Source organism: Mobula hypostoma, chromosome 23 (genome assembly GCF_963921235.1).
Source record: "Mobula hypostoma chromosome 23, sMobHyp1.1, whole genome shotgun sequence".
In the NCBI taxonomy this organism is placed as follows: Eukaryota; Metazoa; Chordata; class Chondrichthyes; order Myliobatiformes; family Myliobatidae; genus Mobula; species Mobula hypostoma.
The window spans coordinates 1,694,423-1,718,637 of NC_086119.1; the positions used below are offsets into that span (position 1 = coordinate 1,694,423).

The 24,215-nt window shown below is 44.5% G+C and overlaps 1 protein-coding gene and 1 long non-coding RNA gene across 3 annotated transcripts in view; one reads left to right on the top strand and one right to left on the bottom strand.

The window, feature by feature from the left end:
• poldip2 (polymerase (DNA-directed), delta interacting protein 2) overlaps positions 1-24,215 on the top strand; it is a 41,611-nt gene that overhangs the window by 15,816 nt on the left and 1,580 nt on the right. The window contains exons 7-11 of one of the 2 annotated variants that reach the window (XM_063031955.1): positions 981-1,117; positions 4,486-4,512; positions 6,381-6,506; positions 15,579-15,658; positions 22,988-23,124. In XM_063031955.1, coding sequence (XP_062888025.1) covers positions 981-1,117; positions 4,486-4,512; positions 6,381-6,506; positions 15,579-15,658; positions 22,988-23,117 — 500 coding nt within the window. In that variant the 3' untranslated portion in view covers positions 23,118-23,124. The remainder of the gene's footprint in view (positions 1-980; positions 1,118-4,485; positions 4,513-6,380; positions 6,507-15,578; positions 15,659-22,987; positions 23,125-24,215) is intronic. The other variant, XM_063031957.1, reaches the window with a different exon arrangement.
• LOC134337111 (uncharacterized) overlaps positions 23,315-24,215 on the bottom strand; it is a 42,170-nt gene continuing 41,269 nt past the window's right edge. Inside the window, exon 3 of the long non-coding RNA XR_010015932.1 lies at positions 23,315-24,041. This is a non-coding gene — a long non-coding RNA (uncharacterized LOC134337111). The remainder of the gene's footprint in view (positions 24,042-24,215) is intronic.

Genomic DNA, 24,215 nt, shown 5'->3' on the forward strand with positions numbered 1-24,215 from the left:
AATGGGTTTCAATGATATTCCCCTCATTCTTCTGGATTTCAGTGAGTAGAGACCCAGAACCAACAAATGCTCCTCATATGATAAGCCTTTCAATCCCAGAATAATTTGCGTGAACCTCCTTTGAACCCTTTCAATGTTAGCACATCCTTTCTTAGGAGGGTGTGTGGGTAGGTGGGTACCAGTTGTCTGACGGCTGAGGGTGTGTGGGTGGGTGGGTACCAGTTGTCTGACGGCTGAGGGTGTGTGGGTGGGTGGGTACCAGTTGTCTGACGGCTGAGGGTGTGTGGGTGGGTGGGTACTTGTGTGAATGAACTAACCAGTTGCATCACAATCAGGTTTAATATTACTGACAAATGTCACAAAATGTGTTGTTTCAAGAAAATTGTAACTTATAAGAAATATAAAAGACAAATATGTTGTGGAAAAAGAAAGCAGAATTGAGGTATTGTACATGGGTTCATTGTTTGTTCAGAAAGCTGATGGCAGAGGGGAAGAATCTTTTCCTAAGATGTTGTAGTGTGTGTCTTCAGGCTCCTGTACCTCTTCCCTGATGATAACAGTGAGAAGAGGGCACGTCCCAAATGGTCAGGGTCCTGCATGATGGATGCTGCCTTCTTCAGGCATCACCTTTTGAAGATGTCCTCTGGTGGGGAGGCGAGTGTCTGTGATGGAACTGGCTGAGTTTGCAGTCCTCTGCAGGTTTTTTCTGATCATGTGCAGTAACCCTTCCATACCAGGTGGTGATGCAACTGGTTAGAATGCTCTCCATGGTATATCTGTTGAAATTTGTCATTCTTTGGTGACTTTACAATGGAGCTCTGCTTCATGCAGTGTTGGTTCTTGTAAGAGCAATGGTGAGAAAGTTGGCATACACTTAACTTTCTGGATGAAATGAGTTTGTACAATCATTTCCAGTGTGTTTGTCCTGAAGGAGTGAATTTTTGATTAAGCATTATTTAATCCTCAACCCCCACCCCCAGCTCTGCCATTTGTAGCCAGAGACACATTGCGTGCATGGCAGGAGAAGAACCATCCCTGGCTGGAATTATCTGATGTTCATCGAGAAACAACCGAGAACATTCGAGTCACAGTTATACCCTTCTACATGGGCATGCGGGTAAGGGTCACAATTACACCCTTCTACATGGGCATGCGGGTAAGGGTCACAATTACACCCTTCTACATGGGCATGCGGGTAAGGGTCACAATTACACCCTTCTACATGGGCATGCGGGTAAGGGTCACAGTTACACCCTTCTACATGGGTATGCAGGTAAGGGTCACAGTTATACCCTTCTACATGGGCATGGGGGTAAGGGTCACAGTTATACCCTTCTGTATGGGCATGCGGGTAAGGCTGTGCGACCTTTACTGAACATGCAAAGTCAGGAAACATACTGTTGAGTTTAATTTCATACTTTGCAATTTGTGGTTTAGTATCACTCCAGCACATGGTTTCTTATCTTCCAGTGAAAGAGCTGAGGTAGGTGAGGGTGGACTGGGCAAGAGTAAGAGGATTTTGGGGAGAGCCTGCACTCTCTGAGGTAGGTGAGGAGGCACTAGAAGAGTTGGAGAGGGCTCAGTCAGTTCACTGAGGAGGTGGGTTGGGGAAGATGAGCTGAATTATGCAGGAGGGTTAGCTGTGATTACTCCAAAAAAGTGCTTGAGAGATGTGAAGAAGAGGGATAGGTGTTCTCTGAAAGATTGCCAGAAGACCCTATTACCGTGCCGTATCTTTAAATAAATAAATAGATCAGAGACTCTGCCACCAATGGGGACAGAGCATGGTGACAGCACAGCTCTGGACCGGGGTAAGTGATGTAGTGGAGGGTGACATAGTAGATGGAGTGGGTGGGTATGAGTGACTGGAAGGTGATGTAGTGAATATCTATATATATATAAAACTCTCATGCTCTGTCTGTTTGTGACCTTCAATTAGCACAAACCGTGCATTACAGCGGCACTTTTTCTGCCTAAATGGAATTAAAATCCGCTAACTTACAGAATGCAGGCAAAGTTCAGGGTTATATATTCATATAAGATTGCTCATTCACCAAAAATCAACAGGCTGTCTTTCACCCGAGACCCGATCGGCCATCATGGAAATTGGGACGCCACAGCCCGATGCATGCGCACGGCCAGCCTCAGCAGCGCCTGACGATGCTCACAGCAGCCGCACCAACCGCAGCAAAAGGGCAGGGCTATCATGTCCATTTAGCAGAGCACCAACCACATCATCAAGAAGCAACAGCATCTTGGAGGCTTTGGTGTTACTGCTTCGAATCTTCTATCCAGCATTAGGGTAAAAATATATGGATAGCCTAATTATGCCGCGTGAAAAGAGAAGGGGGACATTATGGTCAAGAGGTGATTCCAAACGTCGTCGGGAAGCGGCAAGGAGAGGGAAAGAACAAACAGATGAGGCCAGGGCCGCATGGCTCCAGGATCAGAGAGTCAGGACAAAAAGGATGAGAGAAGACGAGACAGAGGAGGACAGGCATGCATGTCTCCAAAATGACAATAGGCACAGACGGAGGAGAGAACAAGAATCCAATCAGGCCAGGGCCGCACAACTCCAGGATCAGAGAGGAAAAACAAATGGTAGAAGAGATGAAGGATGAAAGGGCTGTGCGTCGCCAGAATGACAAAATCAGGCAGAGAAGGAGGAGAGAGGAAGAGGCAGAGGAGAAAAGGAAAGATCAACTTGAGAATATGCGGCACAGAGTAATTATTGCAAGAGATGTGGTCATAAAAAGTGTCCTTCGTTAAACGAGGAAGAGCAATATTTGTCTTGCTGCATGTCTTTCTTCTTTAATACACTGAGTTCTTCTCTAATTTCCAAAGCACATCACATCATACTGCGCTATCTTTTCTCTCAAAAGGTGCCCCAACGGGTCACCCGGTTGTTTAGTAAAATCCTAAAAGTAAGTGTGATCATGGTGAGCTGGTAGCAGGGAATGGCTGGAATTTGTGAAGCACAAAGGCCAGCAAATATAAACCTGAGATTCTGCAAATGCTGGATATCCAGAGTAACACACACAAAATAGTTGATGTCTTTGGAGAGGAATAAAGAGTCGATATTTCAGGCCGAGGAAATATGTTGCTGAAACATTTTATCCTCATTTCTCCTTGTCTGCTTGAGACTGTTTAAAATGTTGCTTGTCAATGTATTTTTTTTTACTGTATAAATGTGTGGAGGCTCATTGTAGCAGCTGGTATTGGGGTGTTTGGAGGCACTGCCTTTCAGGTGGTGGGGCTGACGGACATAGACAGGTTTACTCTTCAGGAGTATGGTACCTGGAGCAGATCCTGCACATACATACATCCTCTGTTTAACCCAGGACTGGAGGAAGTTTGTCTTTTTGGTGCTAGAGCGAGGTTAAGGAGGAATATTTAATGATAGTCATACTGGCTCCAGAAATGTGCTCCCCTTAAATAGTTTCTGCACACTTTTGTTTTTTTTAAATATATTGCTTGGTGGACATGATGTTCCCAAGCAGCTGAGCTAAAAACCTCACAAGGAATGTTACATCTCATCATTGAGCGTATACAGAGAGCTGTGATGTTCCTTTGAGAGTAGGGTCTGGTGTGAAATGGGGAAGGTTGCTGAGTGAGGGGCATTATTCTATGTGAGTATCCTGTATAAAAGCTGCAAACTGGCTTCCAAGATATTTCACTTGCGGACATGTCGAGATAAGTATACCCCAGTAGCCTGATTGTTACGGCCCTGTAGAATGCTGACTCATTTTGGTGCTCCCAGTGCTGTAGTTTTAACAGAGAGATCTAATCATTCCTGCCTGTCAACCGGGTGGCACGGTATCATAGCAGTTAGCATAACATGATTACAGTGCCAGTGACCCGGGTTCATGGTTCATTTTCTGCTGTTGTAAGTTCTCCCGATGACTGTGTGAGTTTCCACTGGCTGCTCTGGTTTCCTCCCTCCTTCCAGAGACTGGGGCTGCATGGTTATGTAACGGTTAGCACCACACTTTTAAACATCAGCAGTCACTAATCAGGGTTCAATTACCACCGCTGTCTAAGGAGTTAGTACATTCTGTTGTCCCTGTGATCTTGTGGTTTCCTCCCAGGCTCTGATTTCCACCCTCATTCCAAAGAATGGGGCAGCCCCGTAACATAACAGTTCACTCAGCGTAATGCTATTACAGCGCCAGCAAATCTTGTTCAATTCTGTTGCTATCAGTAAGGAGTTTGTACATTCAACCCATGCCCATGTGGGTTTCCTCCAGGTGCTCTGGTTTCCTCCCATGGTCCAAAGACATGTGAGTTAATAGGTTAATTTTTTTTATTCATTTATGGGATATGGGCATCGCCAGCTAAGCTGGCATTTATTGCCCATCCCTAGCTGGCCACATGGGTGTAAGTGAGCAGCACGGGCTCTTTGGCTAGGAACGGCCTATTACTGCGCTGTGTCTCTGACTAAATGAGTAAATTAATTCATTCTTTCAATGCTTGGTTTAATTGCAGGAAGCACAGAATTCGCATGTGTACTGGGTAAGTATTGCTCAGTTTTCATAACAATCTGTGGTAAACAGATGTGTGATCTATTCACAGGATTAATTCTCCAAACAGATCTGTAGTTAGAAATGAAAATGAAATGGTGTGTGACTGGGAAGGGGAGCCACACAGAACGGGATGTTCTGGAGGTGCTGGGAACATGGGACCATTGAAAGTAGTGAGAGTGGTGGAAGAAGAGAGGAGAGGAAGGACAGGGAGATGACAGGAAGAGATGTTGTGGTGGGAGTCTGACCTGGAAGAGAACTGAGTGAGGATGTGGCTCCCCTGTGGCTTTAGAGTACGTTAAACAGTAAACCCAAATGGTTTTGACCGAAGAGTGAAAAGCACTTCCTGTTCCTGCTGCTCATGTTCTACTGTACAATGTCACCGTCCCCCTGGGTCTCATATTTGGTGTTTTATGAATGCAGCAGCTGTACACCCCTGAAGTCTGATTGGCACGACCTCACTGAATGCTAACCTGTTGCAGTGTATACAGTACAGGCCCTTCAGCCCACAATGTTGTGCTAACCTATCCTTTTAACCTGTTCTAAAATCAATCTAACCCTTTCTTCCTACATAGCCCTCCATTTTTCTATCATTCATATGCGTCAAGTACAGTACTCATGTACTTAATAGGGAGATCTGACCCAGTGCTGCCTTGGAACTAATGCAAACTGATGCTCTGCAGGGACCTCATTGCTGCACTGTCTGGTGTGGGGTGAACTCCGGAGGCTCTCTGTGACGACTGCTGCTGGCTGGACGGATTGGATGGTCCAGCCGCTCAGACTGAGGCCCTGCTTGGCCAGGGTGACGAGTGGCGATGGGGAGCACCACCCCTGTTGTTGACAGACTGTCTGGGTCCTATGGCCTCCAGCTAATGTAATTAATCCTGCAGTTTTCCCGTCTCCTTGTCCAGCTGCATTGCTCTCCCCTCCCCAGATGGAGACTTGCTCAATAGTCAATGTTAGACTGGCCCGTCTAGCACTGATTCCAATTACACTTTCTTCCTAGGAAAATATCCTGAATATTAAATGCACACAGAACACACAGACACACCTACACTTATGCGCACACACGCACGTATGTACATAACTGTGCGCGCGCACACACACACACGCACACACACACACACACACACACACACACCCACACACCACCCCACCCCACCCCACTCCATCCAAGGGAGCCTGGGTTGCTGATTCACTTTGAGGCCCTGATTGAGGTCCACAGAAGCTGGTGGATACAGCCAGTCCTTCACAGGCAAAGCCCTCCCCACCTGTAAGCACGTTTATAAGGAGCACTGTTACAAGAAAGCAGCATCTATCATCAATGACCCCCACCATCTAGGCTCTTTTCTTGCTACTACCATCGGGCATTCAGTACAGGAGCCTTGGGTACCACACTACCATGTTTAGGGACAGTTATTAACCCCTCAAACATCAGGCTCCTGAACCAGCATAGATAATTTCACTCACCTCAACTATGAACTGATTCCACAACCTATAGATTTACGTTCATGGACTCTACTTATTGTACATTGGTTGTTTGTGAATCTTTATTTATGTATAGTTTTTCCTAAATTCTGTTGTATTTGTTTACTTTCCTGTCAATATCTGCAAGCAAACAAATCTCAAGGTAGTTTATGGTGAGATATATTTCAGGGCATGAAGGGATACGGGAAGAAGGCAGGAGATTGGGGCTGAGAAGAAAATTGGATCAGCCATGTTGAAATGGTGGAGTAGACTCGATGGGCCAAATGGGCTGATTCTGCTGCAATATCTTATCTTATAGATGTACAGGTACTTTGATAATGAATTAAGTTTGATTTGACTGGCTGACTTGTGTCTGACTGACCTGCTTTACAGTGGCGGTACTGTATTCGGCTGGAGAACCTTGGCACAGAAGTGGTACAGCTTCGGGAAAGGCACTGGCGCATCTTCAGCCTCTCTGGCACGCTGGAGACGGTGCGAGGGAGAGGAGTTGTGGGCAGGGTGAGTACAAGATGATGCCCTCCATCAATCTCACCCTCCAGCAATCCCAGTGATTTAGAGTAACACACAAAATACTGGAGGAACTCAACAGGTTAGGCAGCATCTATGGAGTGGAATAGAGTCATTGTTTTGGACTGAGACTCCTCATTATGACTGGATGAAGGATCTCAGCCCGAAATGTCGACTGTTCATTCCTCTATAAATGCTGCCAGACCTGCTGAATTCCTCCATCGTTTTGTGTTTATTACTCTGGATTTTTAGCATCTGTAGAATCTCTTGTGTTTATGATTTACACTTTAAATGGTAGCTTGTTTTGCTGTTGTTCTGTTGTGTTTTGTGTTTTTCTGCTGTGGGCATGTTATGTTGGCGCTGGAATGTATGACAACACTCGCTTAGGTTGTACTGGCTATGCTTCGATGTATGTGTGATAAATAAAATGAATCTGAAGGTTTACGTAAGACTATTTTTATCACCTGTCTATTCCTCTCCTTAGATGCTGCCTGACTTGTAGAGTTCCTCCATTTTGTGTATGTTTACAGCAAGATATTTCATCATTTTACACTGTGGGATTGTGTTGGTTGCATTTTCTAACCGAAAAGACCAGAGTTTTGAGCCACAAACAGGTGTGAATAGCTATGATAGCTATTTGACATCCTGAGAGAATGTCAATGTGAATAAACACTCTGCTTCAGCAGGAAGGTGGATTAAAATGTTAATGGTGATACTTCACAAGGCTGTCACTAGACAGTGGTTACCCTTTGATAGCAAGGAGTCAGCAGTCAGACCTGCCCTCTGTCCTTGGGCCTTGCAACCACTCACTTTGCTGCAAACGGCAAAGTGACCTGATTAGAAATAGTTCTGAAAGGGTTTGCTAAGGTAGATGTGGAAACATTTTCACTTACAGGAGAGCCCAATGCAAGAGGTAAGTAAGGTCAAAGTTGAGTTTAGCAAGTCCATGTTTGCAATGAAATACTTCCGAACAGCAGCATCACAGGCACATCGCATCAGATCAGCAGCATTCACAAGAAAAACATCAATGACATGTAAATTATGCAAGAGTTTGACAGGAAATAACACAATTAAAACAAAGCAAAATCTGTTTTATGGCAAAATTGTTGTACGCTATGTCAAGCCCCATTGGATTATATTTTGTGCCTTAAGGGGTGAAGAAGATGTGAAATTTAGTCCTGAAGGGGTTTAACACTTGGCTCTGTGCTGTAGTAATTTATTTATTTACCAGTCTCTTTCTTTTTCTTTTTAAATCTTTTTATTGAGTAAGTATACAAAAAAGGTAAGCCATATAAACATTAATACAATGTTAAAGTATAATAAAATTCCAAAAGATATCAATACCAAAAAAAATACTACAAACAATGTAATTTAAACATAAGAAACCAAGATAACATAATAGTGTACTAAATTTTATATATATCAATGGAAAAAAAAAGAAAAAAAAAAACCCCAAAAAAAAACCCACCGTGCAGCTAACTAAAAGCAAGGCAAAGCAATGGGCTAACTTGAAACCAAACAGAGTTAAACTTAAAATCACGTCCTCAATCCCGACCTCCATTAAAAACAGTGGAAAAAAAAAAGGGTAAATATTACATTAAATGAAAATATCGAATAAAAAGTCCCCAAATCTGTTCAAATTTAAATGAAGAATCATAAAGGTTACTTCTAATTTTCTCCAAATTCAAACATAAAATCGTCTGAGAAAACCAAAAAAAGGTAGTTGGAGCATTAAGCTCTTTCCAATGTTGTAAAATACATCTTTTCGCCATTAAAGTAAGAAATGCAATCATTCTACGGGCTGAAGGGGAAAGATTACTAGAAATTTTAGGTAGTCCAAAGATAGCAGTAATAGGGTGAGGAGAGATATCTATATTTAATACCTTAGAAATAATATTGAAAATATCTCTCCAAAAAGTTACCAAAGTAGGGCAAGACCAAAACATATGAGTTAAAGAGGCTATCTGCCCCGAACATCTATCACAGAAAGGATTAATATGCGAGTAAAAACGCGCTAACTTATCTTTGGACATATGTGCTCTATGAACCACTTTAAATTGAATTAGGGAATGTTTAGCACAAATAGAGGAAGTATTAACTAATTGTAAAATCTGCCCCCAATCATCCACAGAAATGGTAAGCCCCAATTCCTGTTCCCAATCTACCCTAATCTTATCAAATGGAGCTTTCCTAAGTTTCATAATAATATTATAAATCATAGCCGATGCACCTTTCTGACATGGATTAAGGTTAATTATCGAATCTAAAATATATGTAGGAGGAAGCATTGGAAAGGAAGAAAGTATAGTACTTAGGAAATTTCTAACTTGTAAATATCTAAAAAAATGTATTCTTGATAAGTTATATTTATTAGATAATTGTTCAAAAGACATAAGGGAACCATCTAAAAATAAATCCAAAAACCGTAAAATACCCTTAGTCTTCCAAGTTTGAAAAGCGCGATCCGTAAAAGAGGGAGGAAAAAATATGTTACCTAAAATAGGAATCGCTAACCCGAATTGATTAAGATCAAAAAATTTTCTGAATTGAAACCAAATGCGCAAAGCATATTTAACTATCGGGTTAGAGACCTGCTTAAGACGTTTCGAATCAAAAGGGAGAGAGGAGCCTAAAATAGAACCAAGTGTATAACCCTGAACAGATTGTAATTCCAATGCTACCCATTTAGGAATAGATAGTATATCCTGGTCAAGTAACCAAAATTTCATATGTCGAATATTAATAGCCCAATAATAGAATCTAAAGTTAGGTAATGCTAAACCTCCATCTCTCTTAGCTTTCTGTAAATGTATTTTACCCAGTCTCGGATTCTTATTCTGCCAAATAAATGAAGAAATTTTAGAGTCAACTTTATCAAAAAAAGATTTTGGAACGAAAATTGGTAATGCCTGAAACACATGTAAAAATTTTGGCAAAAAAAACATCTTAACTGCATTAATACGACCAATCAAAGTTAAATATAAGGGAAACCATTTAGATGAAAGTTGAGTAATATGGTCTATTAATGGTAAAAAGTTAGTCTTAAATAAATCTTTGTATTTACAAGTAATTTTAATCCCAAGATATGAAAAGTAATTATTAATCAATTTAAATGGAAATTTATAATATAAGGGAAGATGTTTATTAATCGGAAAAAGTTCACTCTTACTAAGATTTAATTTATAACCTGAGAAAAGACCAAATTGTGCTAATAACTCTAAAACAGCAGGAATGGATTTCTCAGGATTAGAAATATATAAAAGTAAATCATCAGCATAGAGTGATAATTTATGGGACTTTAATCCCCGAGTTATCCCAGTAATATTTGAAGATTCTCGAATAGCAATTGTAAGAGGTTCTAATGCAATATCAAATAATAGGGGACTAAGAGGACAGCCTTGTCGAGTACCACGAAAGAGAGGAAAAAAAGGTGAGTTTAAAGAGTTAGTACGAACCGAGGCTACAGGGGAGTGATATAACAGTTTAATCCAGGATATAAATTTCAAGCTAAAATTAAACATTTCAAGCACCTTAAATAAATAAGGCCATTCTACTCTATCAAAAGCTTTCTCGGCATCTAAAGAAATAACACACTCAGGAACATTTTGTGAGGGAGTATAAACGATATTTAACAATGTACGAATATTATAAAAAGAGTAACGACCTTTAATAAAACCCGTTTGGTCTTCCGAAATAATAGAAGGAAGTACTTTTTCTAGTCTATTTGCTAATAACTTAGAAAAAACTTTAGAATCAACATTTAATAAAGATATTGGTCTATAAGATGCACATTGAGCAGGGTCTTTATCCTTCTTTAGTATTAGAGAAATTGATGCTCTATTAAAAGATTCAGGAAGTTTACCAAGTTTCAAAGAAGCCTCAAAAACCCTACAGAGCCAAGGAATCAATAAAGAAGCAAAACATTTATAAAATTCAACGGTAAACCCATCAGGGCCAGGAGCTTTCCCCAGATTCATAGAAAAAATAACATTCTTAATCTCATCCATTGTAATGGAAGTTTCTAATAAAGAAGACATATCCTGTGAAATCTGAGGGAAGTCTAACTTATCTAAAAAATCATTCATATATTTAGAATCTCGAGGAGACTCTGATTGATATAAAGAAGAATAAAAATCACAAAAGGTTTGATTAATCCCCACATGATCCAGTATCAATCGATCATTTTGGTTATAAATCTGATTGATTTGAGATTTAACATAATTAGATTTCAATTGATTAGCCAGCAGCTTGCCAATTTTGTCACTGTGAACATAAAAGTCACTTCTTGTTTTCTTTAATTGGTTTACAATCGAGGACGAGAGTAGTAAACTGTGTTCCATTTGAAGTTCAGTTCTTTGTTTGTATAACTCCTCAGAAGGAGCCATAACATACTTCTTATCAATTTCTTTAATCTTGTCCACAATTGCCATCTCCTCCTGCTTCTGTTTCTTCCTCAAAGCAACAGAATACGAAATAATCTGACCCCGAATATAGGCTTTAAAAGTGTCCCAAAGAGTGTTAACCGAAATATCTTCTGTATGGTTAATTGTAAAAAAAAGCTCAATCTGTGCATTCATAAAATTAACAAAGTCCGAGTCCTGAAGCAACAGCGAATTAAAACGCCATTGTCTATTATTTGGTATATTGGCCATAATTTTAATAGAAAGCTTAAGTGGAGCATGATCCGAAATGGTTATAGAATCATAATCACATTTAATCACTGAAGGAATAAGACGAGAATCAATGAAAAAATAATCAATTCTTGAATAGGAATGATGAACATGTGAAAAGAAGGAAAAATCTTTTTCCTGAGGATGCAGAAAACGCCAAATGTCCGTCGACCCAGAATCAGAAAGGAAAAAATTAATCAGATTTGCAGATTTATTAGGTAAAGTCCGTAAAGGAGCCGAACGGTCCAAAGCTGGAGACAAACAGGTATTAAGATCTCCGCCCCAGATCAATGAAAACTCGTTCAAATTCGGAAACTGATCAAACAATGATTTATAAAATTCCGGACAATCCATATTAGGAGCATAAACATTAACCAAAACTACTTTTTTATTAAATAGTAAACCACTAACCAATAAAAATCTACCATTCGGATCAGAGATAATATCCTGTTGTATAAAAGTAACTGAGGAATCTATAAAAATAGAGACGCCTCGAATCTTAGCATTGGAGTTCGAATGAAATTGTTATCCCTTCCAGAACTTTTTTCCTTTTAATAGGATGATTAAGACCGTTAGTATTCCAGGAGACAAAATTAATAATAGACTCTATAAATCCTAAAGTCAACCCACAACAAGGAGGATTGACGATAGGCGCGACCCACAAACCCGGAGAGGAAACAGAACATACAAAAGATACCGGGAAAAAGGACGCAACCAGTACTTCAATAATGTATATAGCCCAAAGAGAAACAAACTAAAACGTGAAGCCCCTCCCACCACCCCACGCCCCAAGACCCCAAGGCAAAATCTAAAGCAGACCCGCCAGAAAGAAGCAAGCGCTAAAACTACCCCCATGACTTCCGGTATACGCTCCCTAAAAAAAAGGTATAAATATGAAAAGGATCAGCTAATTGTAAAACAGTAAAAAAGTAAAAAAAAAGGTAGCTCAATTAAAATACACACAGAACAGAACAAAAGCCGGAAAATATATATTAAAAAAAAACCACAATAAACCTCAAACCCATGAATAGACACAGCAACAAGAAAAAATAAGATTATTGACATAAAGTGGTTATAAAAAGCAAAACAGAATAAAATTTTAAAAAAACTACAAAATTTAAGGCCACACAGGAAATACGTAAGATGACAAAAAGGAAGTAACCACCCAGAATCCCCTGGGAAAAGAAAGAAATGACGCAGTTAAAAAGAAAGTTTAGCAACCATATTAAGAAATCAAAAATAAACTTTTCTGCCCAAATAGGGCACGAAAAAGTTAAAACCAACCAATTCACAGCCTCCGATCAACGGAGATAATTAAAAAAAGGCAATTAGGATGTTGAAGATGAAAGTTGATCCAGATAACTCTGGGCATCCGATGGAGAATCAAAAAAACGAAGGGCTCCATCTGACATGCGAATCCTTAGACGTGCAGGGTACAGCAGCGCTGGTCTTAAGTCCATCTTATAGAATTCCGACATCACGGATCTGTAACGAACCCGTTGGTCCCAGATTGGTTTACTGAAATCTTCCACGAATCGGAACTTAAGATCCGAAAAATCAATGAAACCTTTAGATCGAGCGAATCGAAACAGTCTCTCCTTGTCTTGAAAGTAATGAAAACGTAAGATAACATGCCTAGGTCTATCTGACCTAGACGAGTATGATGGGATTCTGTGAACACGATCCAGAAGCGGTGGTTGGTCAGGAAATACAGTAGGGAATGCATCTTTTAAAAGTTGAGAAAAGTATTTCATGGGGTTGTTAGATTCCACAGCTTCCCTCACCCCGATCATTCGTAAATTCTGCCGTCGCATTCTAGATTCCAAGTCAGAGTTTTTAAAAGTCAAAAAGTCAAGTTTCTTCTTCATTACATTAATTGTTTCTTCGATTTTCCCCATCTTAAGCTCACTTTGTTGCGCGAATTTTTGAAGATCAGATATAGCCGACTGATGTTCCGCAATAAATGTTTGCATCTTATCAATTGAATCGGCAATTTTCTGGAGATTAGTTGAGATTTCCGTATGAATCAGGTCTTTAACAGGGCCTGCAATTTCCGTACGAATCATCTCCCTAACAGAGGTTGAAATTTCCCTCTGAATTAACTCCGATATCGCTTTCAAAGTCACCGGTGATTCAGTCGGGGGGAGATCCGTAGCTTTCGGTTTAACCGGAGGTTTACCATCCTTGCCGTTTTTCCCGTTCTTAGACATAGCAGATCTAAGTATCATCCAATTGTCGGAGAATTCAGTTTAATTCAAAGTATTGTAAGAATTGATGCCTTAATGGTTAATTAAAGTATAGCTGACCATAGAGAGAAAAAACTCAGAGGTAATGGAGCGAGTCAAGAACGCGACTTCACTCCATGAGCGCTACCGGAAGTCCATCTATTTACCAGTCTCATTCCAATTTCTGAATGGTCTGCGAACCCAAGGATTGTCTTGTTACTTTTTTTAAAAGAATTTTATGTGATTGCACTGCACCTACACAAAAACAACACAATTCATGGCATCCAACTCAGTAAGAATACATCTGACTCATATTCTCAATGCAAGTATCAGTATGGTTTCAAGTCATATACTGTGTCCTGTGCTCCTGCTGTGCCCTCCTGTATATCGGTGAGACCCAGTACAGATTGGGAGACCTACCAGAAGAAATGAGATCTCCCAGAGGCCTCCCACTTTAATTTTACTTCCCATTCTCATTCTGATATGTCAATCTATCTATCTTTCACCTTCTCTACTGTGGCAACAAGGCCACACTCAGTGGAGGAACGACACGTTATATTCCATCTGGGTAGCCTCCAATGTGATGGCATGAACGTTGATTTCTCAAACTTCTGGTGTGGACCCCATTCCCCATCTCCTTTTCCTTCTCTCACGTTATCTCTTTGCCTGCCCATCGCTTCCCTCAGGTGCTCCTCCCCCCCCCCTTTTTTTCTTTCTTCTAAGGCCTTATGTCTTCTCCTATTAGATTCCCCTTATTTAGTCCTGTATCTCTTTCACCAATCAACTTCCTAGTTCTTTACTTCATTCCCCCTCCCCCTCCCCCCCGTTTCACCTATCACCTTGTGATTCTCTCTCCCCTCCCCCCACATTTTCAATCTACTCCTCAGCTTTTTTCTCCAGTCCTGCTGAAGGTTCTCGACCCGAAACGTCAACTATACTCTTTTCCATAGATGCTGCCCTGTTTGCTGAATTGCTCCAGCATTTTGTGTGTACTGCTCAGATTTCCAGCATCAGCAGATTTTCTCTTGTTTGTGGTCAGGACCCTCTTCCCAAAGTGTCAACTGTTCAACTCCATAAATGCTACCTGACCTACTGAGTTCCTCCAACATTTTATGTGAGTTTTCAGTTCAAAAATGGTTTGAGAAGCGAAATAAGTAGTTTTTGACATGTTGCTGAATTGGATTATAAGGCAGTTGGATTTTAGAACATCTGGGGAAAGATGCGATGAAATATTTTTGCTCTCCAGAAAACATTGGTGCAAAAGGATATTAAGTTTAATAATTTAGAACATAGAACATAGAAATCTACAGCACATTACTGGCCCTTCGGCCCACAAAGTTGTGCCAACCATGTAACCTGCTCTAGAAACTGCCTAGAATTTCCCTAGTGCAAAGACCTCTATTTTTCTAAGCTCTATGTACCTATCTAAGAGTCTCTTAAAAGACCCAGTTGTATCCACTTCCACCACCGTCACCAGCAGTGCATTCCACGCACCCACCACTCTGTGTGTGTGGAAAAACTTACCCCTGACATCCCCTCTGTACCTGCTTCTAAGCACCTTAAAACTATGCCCCCTCGTGTTTGCCACTTCAGTCCTGGGAAAAAGTCTCTGTCTATCCAAATCGATCAATGTCTCTCATCATTTTATACATCTCTGTCAAGTCACCTCTTATCCTCTGTTGTTCTAAGGAGAAACGGCCAAGTTCACTCAACTTATTCTCATAAGGCACGCTCTCCAATACAGGCAACATTCTTGTAAATGTCCTGTACTCTATTTCTATAGTATCCACATCCTGTAGTAAGGTGACCAGAATGGAACACAGTACTCCAAGTGGGGTCTAACCAAGGTTTTAGATAACTGTAACATTACCCCACAGTTCTGGAATTCAGCCCCACGGTTTCTCCTTACAGGCAGTGGCAGGATTTGAACCTGGGTTGCTGGAATTGTGAAGCATTGTGCTAACAACTATGCTACCATGCTGCCCCAGTGCATCTCTCCTGGACATGAAGCAGAGCAGACATTGGAAACACTATGTGTTCTGTATTCATTATTGTATTTCCACTATTACAGTGAACTGGAGTTAGATAACGTTCCGATGTGGGCAAGGATTCTAGCGCTGATATGAGCATTCTCTAAGTGTGTTTCCTTTGTCTCTCTCATTGTTTAGGAGCCAGTTCTATCAAAGGAGCAACCTGCTTTTCAGTACAGCAGCCACGTCTCACTGCAGGCCCCCAGTGGTCACATGTGGTGAGTAAGCCGATCACTGCAGTTGAGTCAGCTCGTACTTCACTGTTTTCTACTGCATTGCCTGCTGTCTATAAAGTGAAACCATTTGGTACAGAATCTACTCCATCCTTGTTTCTCCAGTCCTGCCCAAGGGTCTCAGCCCAGACTGTCGACTGTACTTTTTTTCCATAGATGCAGCTTGGCCTGCTGAGTTCCTCCAGCACTTTGTGTGTGCTGCTTGTATTTCCAGCATCTGCAGATTTTCTCTTGTTTGTGATATAGACTTGGTCTGAATGTACACACATAGACACATTAGGTCCTCTGTGTAACATGGCAGCTAGTCTGCAAAAGTTCCCGACGTACATACACAGGGCTCTCTGCTTTTCCGCCTTTACCCTTCTCAGCCAGATGCCTGTAGTTAGGGCCATACAGTTCTTGGATTACATAGGAAAAATCAGCCAGGTCCCAGCTGCTGTACACCAGTGGGGCATCGCTGCTGCTGTGTGAGTCCGTAAATTAGTGGGAGCGCCATTGGGGGTCACGGCCTTTGGGGAGCACCATCGGGGTTAATGGCCCAGAAGGATGACAGTCTATGGGAGTCATGGTCAGACTTGGGGGCGCATCATTTAGGGTGACGGTCACACTGTGGGGAGCTCCATCAGAGTGATGCTCTGTGGGGGTCACCGTTCAGGGGTGCAGACTGTGGGGGTCACAATCTGTCCTTGGTGGTCACCTTCATGGGTGGCGCTCTGTGGTGACAGTTTGTGGGGGACACCATCAGGGCTGACTGTGATTGGATAGGTTGGTTTTTGATGAGTGCCATCAAGGATGACAGACGGTGGGGGAATGCCATAGGAGTGACAGTGTAAGGGGGAACGCCACAGGGGGTAACAGTTAAGGAGCAACATTATAGAGGGTGACAGTGTAAAGGGGAATGCCATTGGGGGTGACGGTTTGAGGGGGAATACCATTGGGGTGACGGTCTGTGGGGGAAGGCCATCGGGGGTGACGGTCTGGGGGAGGAAGGCCATGGGGGTGACAATCTGTGGGGGAAGGCCATCGGGGATGGCTGGGGGAGGAAGGCCATGGTGGTGACAATCTGTGGGGAATACCATCGGGGGGTGACGGTCTGTGGGGGATATACCATCGGGAGTGGTCTGTGGGAGACTAGCATCGGGGGTGGTCTGTGGGGGATATACCATCAGGGTGGTCTGTGGGGAAGGCCATCGGGGGTGGTTTGTGGGGGGGATACCATCAGGGGTGGTCTGTGGGGGGGATACCATCGGGGGTGGTCCGTGGGGGGATACCATCGGGGGTGGTCTGTGGGGAAGGCCATCGGGGATGGTCTGTGGGGGGATAACATCGGGGGTGGTCTGTGGGGGATATACCATCGGGGGTGGTCTGCGGGGGATATAACATCGGGGGTGGTCTGCGGGGGATAACATCGGGGGTGGTCTGTGGGGGGATATACCATCGGGGTGGTCTGTGGGGGTTATACCATCGGGGTGGTCTGTGGGGGGATACCATCGGGGGTGGTCTGTGGGGGGAACAGCATCGGGGGTGGTCTGTGGGGGGATATACCATCGGAGTGGTCTGTGGGGGGGATATCAGGGGTGGTCTGTGGGCGTTATACCATCAGGGGTGGTCTGTGGGGGGAGACCATCGGGGATGGTCTGTGGAGGGAGACCATCGGGGATGGTCTGGGGGGGGATAACATCAGGGGTGGTCTGCGGGGGATATAACATCGGGGGTGGTCTGCGGGGGATAACATCGGGGGTGGTCTGTGGGGGTTATACCATCGGGGATGGTCTGTGGGGGTTATACCATCGGTGGTGGTCTGTGGGGGTTATACCATCGGGGTGGTCTGTGGGGGATATACCATCGGGAGTGGTCTGTGGGAGACTAGCATCGGGGGTGGTCTGTGGGGGATATACCATCGGGGTGGTCTGTGGGGGAACACCATCGGGGGTGGTCTGTGGGGGATATACCATCGGGGTGGTCTGTGGGGGAACACCATCGGGGATGGTCTGTGGGGAAGGCCATCGGGGGTGGTCTGTGGGGGGATATACCATCGGGGTGGTCTGTGGGGGACTAGCATCGGGGGTGGTCTGTGGGGGATACATCGGGGGTGGTCTGTGGGGGATATACCATCGGGGGTGGTCTGTGGGGGATATACCATCGGGGGTGGTCTGTGGGGGATACATCAGGGGTGGTCTGGGGGGATAACATCGGGGGTGGTCTGTGGGGGATATACCATCGGGGTGGTCTGTGGGGGGATATACCATCGGGAGTGGTCTGTGGGGGACTAGCATCGGGAGTGGTCTGTGGGGGATATACCATCGGGGGTGATCTGTGGGGGATAACATCGGGGTGGTCTGTGGGGGATATACCATCGGGGTGGTCTGTGGGGGATATACCATCGGGGTGGTCTGTGGGGGAACACCATCGGGGGTGGTCTGTGAGGAAGGCCATCGGGGGTGGTCTGTGAGGAAGGCCATCGAGGGTGGTCTGTGGGGGAACACCATCGGGGTGGTCTGTGGGGGATATACCATCGGGGTGGTCTGTGAGGGAACACCATCGGGGGTGGTCTGTGAGGAAGGCCATCGGGGGTGGTCTGTGAGGAAGGCCATCGGGGGTGGTCTGTGGGGGAACACCATTGGGGTGGTGTGTGGGGGGATACCATCGGGGGTGATCTGTGGGGGACTAGCATCGTGGGTGGTCTGTGGGGTATATACCATCGGGGGTGGTCTTTGGGGGGATTGCATCGGGGGTGGTCTGTGGGGGGATACCATCGGGGGTGGTCTGTGGGGGATATACCATCGGGGGTGGTCCGTGGGGGGAGACCATCGGGGGTGGTCTGTGGGGGGGATACCATCGGGGGTGGTCTGTGGGGGAATACCATGGGGGTGGTCTGTGGGGGGATACCATCGTGAGTGGTCTGTGGGGAACTAGCATCGGGGATGGTCTGTGGGGGATATACCATCGGGGGTGGTCCGTGGGGGATATACCATCGGGGGTGGTCCGTGGGGGGAGACCATCGGGGGTGGTCTGTGGGGAACTAGCATCGGGGGTGGTCTGTGGGGATATACCATCGTGAGTGGTCTGTGGGGAACTACCATTGGGGGTGGTCTGTGGGGGATATACCATCGGGGGTGGTCTGTGGGGAACTAGCATCGGGGGTGGTCTGTGGGGAACTAGCATTGGGGTGGTGTGTGGGGGGAATACCATCGTGAGTGGTCTGTGGGGAACTAGCATCGGGGTGTTGTGTGGGGGGAATACCATCGTGAGTGGTCTGTGAGGAACTAGCATCGGGGTGGTGTGTGGGGGATATACCATCGGGGGTGGTCTGTGGGGGATATACCATCGGGGGTGTTCTGTGGGGAGCACTACTACACTGTGAGAGTCTGGAGCACATACACCAGATAGTGTAAGGTAGGAAATTTTCAAAGGTACAATTTAATGTCTGAGAAATGTATACAATATACATCTTGAAATGCTTTTTCTTCACAACCATCCACAAAAACAGTGGAGTGTCCCAAAGAATGAACAATTGTTAAATGTTAGAACCCCAAAGAACCCCCCCCCAGCTCCCCCCCCACACATAAGCTGCAGCGAGCAACAATCCCCCCCTCCCCCCACCCCCCACTGGCAAAAAAACATCGGCACCACCGCCAAGCACTCAAGTGTGAGCAAAGACACGGACTTGCCGTTACCCCAAAGACTTCATGTTTCACATATCTCAGGTTCTTTCTCTCTCTCCCTAATAAGGGAGAAAGAGATGTCTCCATTTTCCCAGTGAGCGGGGAGACATAACAAACAACTCGCTGGTTAACGATGTTAAAAGTTCATAACGTCGCTTTTTTCGAGCTCTGTGCCTGAAGATCGCAAAGATCCCAGGTCTCCAGGCATACAGCCGTAGATATTTCAGCACCCCCGATGTCATCCGGGTCTCCTGTCGTGATAGCGACCCTCAATCCGCCTGTCTCCAGAACCCCGAGATCCTCAGCTTCCGAATTCGAGCCGGACTCTTTATGGAACCCTGAGAGCAGGTCCCATCCTTCAGTGGCTTGATTCTGCCTGATCCACCCCTCCTTCCTGAAGTAGAATTTTGACAGAGAGCTGATGTCAACCCTACTGACACCTTGTAAGCTGATGCACAGATAACCTACTGAATCGGGCCTGCGCACTGCCTGTAGGTTGCTAGACACGTCCAGTCCAGATCTGTAGTGGAGCATGATTAGTTGTAGTGAATGGCTCCTACTAATGTGGCCATCTTTCAGTCAGCACACCTAATGCATAATGATTTAATGCGTGTCTTCAAATTCTGTTCTCTAATTTTATTGGAGATTTTTGTACTCAATACAAGGTGTAGGGAATATTAGTTATGTTCTGCCTCTTCCCTTCCTGACCTTCTAATCTTCGATGTGCAAGATGGGCTTCCGGTATATTCCAGTTTAATTTCCACAGCCTTCTCATTACTAACTAGATCGGTGCTCTCAGGTGAATTTATTCCCAGCTCTTCATGGATTTCAGCCAATTCTTCCTCAGAATTATCTCGGACCTGCATTCATTGGAGTTTAGAAGAATGAAGGGGGGATCTTATTAAAAACTATGGAAGATGTGGAGAGGATGTTTCCTTTGGTGGGAGTGTCTAGAACCAGAGGGCATAATCTCAAAATAAAGGGATATCTGTTTAGAACAAAGATGATGGGGATTTTCTTTAGCCAGAGGGTGGTGAATCTGTGGAATTCATTGCCACAGGCAGTGGTGGAAGCCGTTATTGAGTATATTTAAAGGAGAGGTTGATAGATTCTTCATTAGTCAAAGGTTACGGAGAGAAGACAGGAGAGTGGGGTTGAGAGGGATAATAAATCAGCCATGATGGAATGGTGGAGCAGACTTGATGGACTGAATAGCCCAATTCCACTCTTACGTCCTATGGAATTATTCTGCCAGTGTGCAAGGAGAGAATTGACTGGTTTTTGAAAATGAGGAATGATTGAAGGTAGGAGAGACAAGGAGCCTTGCTTTTCACAAACCAGCTCCCATTGCTCTGCATCTGTTACTCTATAACCTTCAAGTCCTTTCTCTCTCTGCTTACCCCTAACTGCATCTCTGACAAATTCCACTATCTAACCACTTCCAAGAAAGAGTCTGAGAACCTGTGGCAGTTGGATGTAAGGCCCGTTGGTAGCCCCGTGAGGTTAGCTGTCTGTTGTGGAGCACAGTCAGTGGGTTCAGGGGGAGAAATCTCGGCTGTTATGTTTGATGTGGAGCATTGAGCAGAGCGGCGCTTTTCTGTGAATTCACCGCTGAGCTCGCTACTCTGCTCACTTAGAATAAATCCATCCATGGGTCAGGGGGCCCCATGTTCAGAAATAAGATAAACCTTAAATTCAGCTGCAGGATATTCTCATTGTTGAACGAAGTACGAGGGGTGATTGATAAGTTCGTGGCCTAAGGTAGAAGGAGTCAATTTTAGAAAACCTAGCACATTTATTTTTCAACGTAGTCCCCTCCTACATTTACGCACTTAGTCCAGTGGTCGTGGAGCATACGGATCCCTTCTTTGTAGAAGTCAGTGTCTTGGACCTCCAGAAAGTGCCCACAGCAGGGGTGACTGATAAGTTCATGGCTTAAAGTAGAAGGAGATGATTTATACAGCTCTCGTTATTTTGAAGTTAATAACTCACCTCCTTCTACCTTAGGCCACGAACTTATCAGTCACCCCTCGTATGGAGCCATGACCTACCGGGTTATCCCATGTACTTATGCGTGCATTTGTATTTTTTTGTGTGTTGCTCACACACACTCAGTGGCCACTTTATTAGGTACCCCTGTTTACTTGCTCATTAATGCACATATCTAATCAGCCAATCATGTGGCTGCAATTCAAAACATAAAAGCATGCAGACGTGGTCAGGAGGTTCAGTTGTTGTTCAGATCGGGAGATCCCTCATAAAGTGGCCACTGAGTGTAAGCCATTGTATTGCAATACAATCAAAGCTCTGAATGTTGATCCACAGAGCGTTTCCCGGAATACTGTGGACAATATTGTCTCCTTGTTTAGGGATAGATGGTAATGGAAGCAATTGAAGGAAGATTTACTGGACTATTTATTACCTAAGATGGTTGGGTTGTCCTGTCATGGAAGTTTATTGTATCTGCTGCAGTTTAAAAGAGTGAGTAGGGGTGTGATTGAAATGTGTAAAGTCCTGACTGATGTACATGGAGAGGACGTTGTTATGTTGTCTGAGCTGCCCCCGAGACACTGTATTGTGTTGAAACATTTCCATGGGCTCAACACTGTGGAGAGGATGTTTTGTATGTTGTGTGACTGAGACGGAGCTACTCCTGAGACACTGTGTTGTGTTGGAACATTTCCATGGGCTCAACACTGTGCCAGAGTTCTGGAAATCTGTTGGCGCAGGGTTATGGGGAAAGGGCAGGTAGGTGAAGCTGACTCCATGCCCAGATCAGCCATGCACATTGTATGGCAGAGCAGGCTCAATGGGCCAGATGGTTGATTCCAGCTCCTAGTTCCGATGTTCTAAACTTGGGCTCCTGGAGGGTGAGGAGGAGTGGCTCCTGTTCCTTTGCAGGGAGGTCAGGGGCACAGTTCTAGAGGGAGGAAGCGTGGCAGGCAAAGGGAGATGGATGATGGAGCCACGACCTGCTGGGTTATCCCCTGTGAGTTAGTAAGTGGGTGGAACCTACTGTCCCCTCTAGGCCAGCAGAGAGACGATGGGTTGAATTACTGTTCCTGGCATTATAAATCTCACCAACTCTGAGGCATACTGAGGATTACTTCCAAAATTAGTGCCTCAGCAACTCCCTACCCACAGCTCTTGGGCCATGGCACTAACTACCTCTTTGCCTCTCACTCATTCAAAGACCATCCCTCAGAGGTGAGCCGCTGTCACCCAGTCACTTGTTCCTTCCAGAAGGCTTGCTGGAACTGGAGGTCTGGCATGGGATGGGTCCTGCCTCCAAGTGTACTTTGTACTCAGATGCAGGGGTGCTCTGTGTCTCCACGGAGGATGTGATGCAATTAATTCTCTTGTATCTCCTCGAGGATCGGTGTTAATGCTCATTTGCTAAAACTTGTGTGAGTTAACTGCCTGGTGTACTTATATTATTGTACTGAGAAAATCTAGGTTGGAAGGAGATTTGTGAGTATGAGCTGGTCCACGTATCCAGCATTTCAGAGGAGTTGAGAATGAACATTCCCTGTAGACTTTATTCTCAGCTATTTCCCTTTCTTCCGGCTTCCTCAGCCTTGTTTCCACAGAAAATTATCAGTTGTCGGGGGCCATTTCCGGAGGCTGACCTTGTCTCTGCATTTCACAGGGGTTCCTATCGCTTTGAGAGCGCCAACCGGAGTCTCCTCGATGTTCGTATTCCACCATTCTCCCTCGAAAGCAAGAATGATGACTCTCCCAATGGGTTCTTGCCAGGCCCATTCATCTCTTTAACCTAAGCACGAGGTAGTTACCACAGTCTCTCACTGAATGATAGAAGTATTAAGCTAGCAAGAGACTTTGGGGAATGGGCCTGTGCTCCCCCTCCCATCCTGTGGGCTGCTGAAAATGGTTCAGGGGTTCAGTCAGATTGAGCGATAACCAAACTCCCAGAGGTGGACGTGAGCAGACAGGACGAGCAGCTAGCATGGAACCCCTTCCTGAAAAGATTTCTTTAGAAGCATGTATTAAATATATCAAATAGTCTATTGACATTTTTGTGAGAGCTTTAATTTCCAATGTAATCTTGATGTTGGAAACTTGCTGAGAAAGTTGCCTCACTGACAAAGAAGCTCATGATATTGTTACACGTGGTCAGTACCTCTTAATGTGGAGTTATGGTACCAATGAGGTTGTGACCATCATCCCTCCTGGGGCATAGACTGTCATCAGCAGCTTACCAGCGTCCTCTGTACTTCAATTTGTCCCCAGATGTAGCCCATTCTCAAATGCCCCTCCTCTTCCAGGGTTGAAACTCCAGAGGCAGTTCTGGTGTTTCTGTAGCTCTGGGTTTTCACTAGCTACATGCTCAACCCTCCTCCTTTCACATCCAGCTTTGGGACTGTCCATGACAGAGTCAATAACTTTATTTGATGATGCAGTAATGATTGGTGTATTTACAGCATTAGTTCGACAGTTTGTATGTACATGTTTAGATCAGACAAGAGCCTAGAACACAGCCCTGTGCTGCTGTAGGAATGTCATTGTCTTCTGTGGTACCTTGATGCCAGTCCATTGTTTACTTATCTCCCTTGTCATCTCATGTCCTAAGTAGTGTGTCCGGCTGTTGGATTATTGTAGATGATCTCTGAATTAGAAGGTTTGCATCTTGTACTTCAGGAAAGGGAACGCTGTAAAAGTGATGACGTGTTTTCCACTGTTCCCTGGTGTAAACATGGACAGCAAAGCCAACAGTTATTGTTCATCCCTGGTTACCCTTAGGAAGGGTCCTCGAGCTACAGCTGATCCTAGAACATACAGCACGGTACAGGCCGTTTAGCCACAATGTTATGCTGACCCTTTAACCTACTCCCAAGATCAATCTAGCCTTTCCCTTC